The 6,000-nt window shown below is 43.2% G+C and overlaps 1 protein-coding gene across 1 annotated transcript in view; it reads left to right on the top strand.

Annotated features, from left to right (window-relative positions):
* The window catches only part of Sh3bgrl2 (SH3 domain binding glutamate rich protein like 2), a 54,936-nt gene that overhangs the window by 29,736 nt on the left and 19,200 nt on the right, over window positions 1–6,000 (top strand). The window contains exon 2 of the mRNA XM_055602546.1: window positions 2,115–2,300. Coding sequence (XP_055458521.1) covers window positions 2,115–2,300 — 186 coding nt within the window. The remainder of the gene's footprint in view (window positions 1–2,114; window positions 2,301–6,000) is intronic.

The following is a 6,000-nucleotide window of genomic DNA, read 5'->3' as shown; positions in this document are numbered from 1 at the left end:
GAGGGAAGGAATGGGATTAGTGCCCCAGGGAGCTGCCTTGCCTCTTCTACCAAGTGAGGTCATAGAAAAGGGTTCCACCTGTGACCCAGGAAATGGGCTCTGGCCAGATACCTGTTCTGCTAATGCTTTGATCCTGGGTTTTTCAGCTTCCAGAAGATGAGAAACAAACTTCCCTTTTTCATAACTCAACCAGTCTGTGTTGTTTTATTATAGCAACCAAATAGCAGTGTGAGACAAAACTTCATCAGTCATCATATGCATGGTACTGTTCTGGTAGCAAAAGTTACAAATATATCGAATAACCAACAAGATAATATACCTAAGTTTATTTCATGTACAAACTCATAACACCACAGTAGTCTCCAGCCACTGTGCTGCAGGCAGCATTTGTTGGCGCCGAGTATTCTGATGGCCTTCACAGAACCTAGGATGCCGTGATGTCATACCATACCTCACGGGGTCAGTGTTGCTAAGAACACTTCAGATTCATTCTATGTTGGGTTTGAATTAATATTGAATTAATATTTGTCGCAAGTGCAAAACCTTTTACTGCTTTTTTTTTTGCCACCCCCTACCTCCACCCCACCCCCAACAGTTAGTTATGGGACCCTGTTAGGATTAGGGTAATTTTAAGGAGCTGGACTCTCTTCCTACTCCTCTGGATTTTGGCATGTGTTTCCTGGGTTGGTATTAGTAAGACATTAGGCCACTGCTTTGTGATCTCAAAATTCAGGGGGTTTTGTAGTCGAGAAGCTGGATCATGAAATAGCGTGCCTACCCAGAAGTGTGCGTGGTCCTTCAGGGTAGAGGGATGGTTACAAAAGAAAGATGTAAGGCAGGAGGGCGGTACTGAGTGTTTTAAGAGCGCGTCAGCTGTCAAACCTTGATTAAACACTGGGGAACCACTCTTGACCTTGGTTTTCTTAACTGGAAGGCAGAAGCAATACAATTACTTTCCTAGTTTTCAAGCTCAGTGAGTAATTTTTACCCCTGGGGTTAAAGTTTTAAACCAAACAAGAGCATTTCTGAAATTATGGATTTGATGTGAGGGAAAACAGTCATCTTTTCAGAAGTGAAGATGGCTTCATTATCTATTTGGACTTACACATGATAATTCTCAGGTTCGCGTACCTTGCAAGGTGCTGCTTTGCCAGCGTTTTATCTGTGTCTGTATAACTGCTCCATCTTGTTAGTCATTCATGGACCCAGTGAGCAGAATTGTTTGCTTATAGCATGTTACAGATTGTCAACCTCAGAGTCATATACTACTGGTGATTTCTAAGAAGTATCTGGAAATAGAAGTAGAGGAAATCTGTGGGGTTTTTTTCTTCAAGTTTTGGGTTGTTTATTTCTTACATTTTTAAAATGCATCTTCTCCGGTCACTTAGAAAAGGCAGCCATGTTTTATTTTTTAAATGCTGTGTTTAAGACATTGACTATTGACGTCCCATGTAAATATGTAAATTAGTGGGTCCATGCCATTACATTGAGAAGGTCACAAACATTTGGAGACATGTTGAATGCAGCTGAGGCTGCTGAGGAGCACACCTGACCCCTAGTGACTGGAAAGGGAACTGTGATGGGTGAGGAGGGGATAGAAGGGAGGGTTAAGACAGTCTCACCTTGAAGTGAGGAGCAGCGGTTCCTCTTGTAAACTGATAAAAGAATTATTACCTGGTCATGATCATAGCGTGGGATATCCGAGACGAATAACAATGTTGCTGCTCTCATTGGTCACCAAAGTGTCCATCTTAGATGGGATATGCCTGGCTTACAAATGGCTAAGCAGCAGGAGCTTCCTGATTGTTAACGTCAGCTTCCAGCAGGGTGGGAGATGGGGAGTGGCCATGGCTTGCTGAGAGCTAAGGCAGTGTTCCGTCTCATTTGTCACATCATCCTCTGTCCTTGTGGACTGTCAGGGTTTAGCCTTAGCCTTCTGGGATATCTGGGTGTAGGGCTTCCTACTGCATTAGAACTGGCACAGTCCTGGTCTAGACAGACAGTGAGGGCACCTGTGCACATCTCCTGACTGTGGGGACTCTAGAATAACTTAATCTGCAAACACAGGCTTACTGCATCAGGTAAGCATTTCACTTTGTTTATCTTCTTTCTAGATCAAGAAGAAGCAGCAGGATGTGGTTAGATTTCTGGAAGCCAACAAGATAGAGTTCGAGGAGGTGGACATCACCATGTCGGAAGAACAGAGGCAGTGGATGTACAAAAACATCCCCCCTGAGAAGAAGCCTGTGCAGGGCAACCCTCTGCCACCTCAGATATTTAATGGGGACCGATACTGTGGAGTAAGTGGCTACATTGTCCCCACACTGTTTCCCTTTGTTACCTATAGCAGAATAACCTCCAGTGCCTTTAGGCCCTTTACAGTAAAGGCAGTAACTTCCTGCAGCACATGTTCTGGGTCATAGGCCTAGCACATTAGAGCTCAGAGCAGTTCCAAATTCAGCATCAGTCGGGGGTGTTAGAGAATTGTGTGGCATGTAATATGGAGTTCAAGGGTGTCTGTCAGTCATCCATCCTCTCCCTCTTTGCTTTGGAAGGGAAGTGGAGAGCATCTGTTTTTTGTGTTCTGACTTTTCAAGCACATCTCCTCATTAGAACATTGGGGGCCAGCATGAAGAGATAATTATTCTTGAATCGTTATTCCCCACTGATAGCTGATTAGAAAGCAGTTCATATTCACAAAAGATTATCAACTGAGGGATTGCCATGAATATCTAAAGTCTGTTTTGGTGCCTTCCTGCTGGGCAGTATATGAGAAAGTACAGTCAGTTTTGTCTGGTTATCCACCTGGCTTATTTCTTAGGTTAAAAAACAAATCTGAGGAGCTTGTTCCTACTGAGTAGGGTGGGATTTGACGTTAGCCACAGCTTTAAACTCTGTATATGCATGTTTATTTGGGGACCACGGTCCTTTTGAAGAGCTACATTGTGGCATGTCACAGATGCTCTAAGTGTCTGAAAAGGGGGTGATAGTATGTTTGGTGGCTGTAGAGGCAGAGAGGAGAGTGGGAACTCAGAGCGGAAGGCTGAGGACTACCTGTGCACAGCCGTAAAGGTCCTGTGATGAGCAGGGTCCCGCACCCGTGACACATGCCTGCCCCGTGTTGTCCATGGCACCTATGGAAAGTTTCCTGTCAACTTAAGCCATACTGATCCTTAATGATCTTTAAACATACTGAACTCCTGATCTTGCCTATTTGGGACTGCATGTGCACATTCACAGTCTCAGCTTTCCTAGTTCAGTCCCAGGAGTTGTGCCCCTCATCTGCAGGCACACCGCCTCAGAGCCACACGTCAGCTCTAGTTTCCTAGTCTTTGAGCGAAGGTTGTGACCATTTCCAAAGCTCTTCTTATATAAGTTATCACGTGAAGATAAAGGTAGGAGCTGCTGTTGTAATGTCATGAGTTTGTATTTTCTTGGAGAAGTGTTTAGAAGCAAAGGGCACACACTGTTCTTGATGGCCAGTGCTTATGTTCTGTCTGGCTTGATGACCAAAGTGAGGGACTAGTTGAAATAAGTATCAGCTGCAGCTCAGAATAAAGCTACAAGGATTGGGTTGACCCAAAAGGAATTTCGGGTTAGAGCATGGATTTTAAATCATTGTGTCTAGACTCAAGTGTATCTTTATTAGTCAAAATTAAAAGCACCGTAACTGAGCCGTTTTTGCCAATAAGAAAAGTTTGCTTTCTCCCGTAGTGTAAAAATCTGTGCTTCAGGTTTTAATGAATTCTCAAAAAACTTTCCCTATTGTGCTGTTCCTAGAAGTGTTCTGTCTGTAAAAAGTTGTCAAGATCCTTGAAGCAGTGAGAGTCAAGTTAATGTGATCGATGGAGCCCAGGTCGCTCAGCTTCTGAAGCATTGTTTGTGTGACAGGTGGCACGGCACTGATGTAGGGAAATGGGTCCTTTCTGTGGACAGTGCCGGGAAGACTTGCAGCTTGCCATATGTCTCATCCATTTGCAGAGCTACCTTTTCGGTGGCAGGGACCACCAGCAACTGTGGCCTCTTCTTCTGCTGTAAACTTGGTTTACGGACATGCTTTGGAGCATCTCAATCCAAATGCTAAGCTGGTCATCACCAGTTGTTGTATTGCAATCCGCTTTTCATCACACATCACAATCCAATTGAAAAATGATTTGTTGTTACTTCATATAATTAAGAGAGGACAATGGCTCAAAATGACAAGCGTGTCTCTTCCTCCCTCCCTCCTTCTCTCTCTCTCTCTCTCTGTTTTGCTGTTTTGTTTTATTTGTGTCAGTTCCTAAGCACCCACTTAGGAAGCTTTTTCACCTTTCAGATTTGCTTCAGTGCTAAATGGCCACCGAATGATCCACACTGACTTTCTCTCTGATAAGAGGATCGGCTAAATTTAGCAGTTGCTCTCAACTGGTCATTGTCCACAATTATGTTCCTCATCATCAAGGCCCAGGTCTCCTTTGCAAAGCTTGTTGAAACAATACTCAACTATATGTTTATTAGCAATTCCCAGACAAGTGTTTTGTCATGTTCAGCGGTGTCTCTACTCCTTAACCATGTATTCTGAATTCAAATAAGAAACTGAATTTGCTTTGTATCTGACATCGTTTGTTTCTGTATTATGATGTAAAATAGATGTATGGTAATAAATCATTAGCAAAAGAAAGGAAAAGGGAAATGGGTGTTAAAGCTACATGTAACATAACCACATTTACTTAGGAATATATTCCAATATTCAACAACAAATTGCAGCAGTGCGAAAACTGCAGTAAAGCCTAACACAAGCCTGTGGCTGTTTCTCCTTGGGACAATGCTGGTATTGAAAGGCCTTTGTTTTATTTGTTTGTGGAGTCATTTCTAGACATAGAATTCTAGGTGGGGAAGAATTGTGACTGTTGCTTCATTATCATCTGGTTTCCAGGGATGTAACTCAGATGTCCAAGGCCATTTCCGTGTTCCTGTGGGGGTGTTTGTCGGGTTCTGTGATGCAGAATTGGAAGGTTTGTTGCACACTTGTCCATTCCACAATTGCTTGGTGAATCACCAATGAATGGCGTATTTTCTAAAGCTCACTGTTGAGTGCTCAAGAAACTGTAAGCGCAGCTTACAGTTAGCACATACTTTCCTACTATTTCCTTTGAAAATTTTCTCCTTGTCCCCATTAATTTGTATATTGGACTTTTAAGAATAACTTTGTGGTGTTTTTATCTTTTCCTTCTATTATCTGCCTCTTGACTTTTTTTCTTCAATGTGTGTCTTAATCCCTGTGGGGTATATTACATCTCACATACACCCTTTTCTTGTTCTGTTTCTTTCCCTTTTCAATATTATGTTTTATGGCATAATGCAAGGTCAGAACTCAGTGAGGATACTCAATGTAATTTCTTTGAAGTTTTCTTCTGTAGCAACTCTGGTCCTCATTCACACTGATCTCTTCTCCCTCTTCCCCTTTCTCTGTCCTATTTTTCTTCCCTTTTCCCTTTTCCCCTCCTCTCCCTTTCCCCTTTTCTTTTTCTCTTTCTCCCTCTCTTCCCCACACTTGTCTTGGTGCTTGGATTGGGCTGAGGGCCTTGTACCTCCTGGGTCTGTAGCTGAGGTGCCCCCACAGCCTCTAGTCTGTTTGGTTGGATTTTTGCCCTAATGCTTAGTTATGTATGAACCTTTCTGTCCATGTATAGAAAGCTGTGCGTGTGTCTGCATGTGAATGCAGGTTGGTTCTGGGTGGGCCGTGATGTAGAATAAGTGAGCAGCCTGCCAGCCTACTTCTCAAGGGTTCTGGTGCTGCATCTGTAGGACTTTCTCAGATGACACTTTCAATTCATGAGAGAATGGGTCCTCAGTCTCTTGTTTGGGGAACATAGTGCTACAATCGCTTAGCACCAGCAGAGTGAGGGAGTGAGTGGGAAGGTCTCTGTTATGTATTTTATGTAACATCTCTTTGTACTCTGTTTCTAAAGTGCTTTTGCTTCCAGAGCACATGCCTGTTCGTTATAGCTTTTCACTCCT

This window comes from Psammomys obesus, unplaced genomic scaffold (assembly GCF_907164565.1).
Source record: "Psammomys obesus unplaced genomic scaffold, mPsaObe1.curated_primary_1811, whole genome shotgun sequence".
In the NCBI taxonomy this organism is placed as follows: Eukaryota; Metazoa; Chordata; class Mammalia; order Rodentia; family Muridae; genus Psammomys; species Psammomys obesus.
This window is presented reverse-complemented; position numbering and strand designations above follow the sequence as displayed.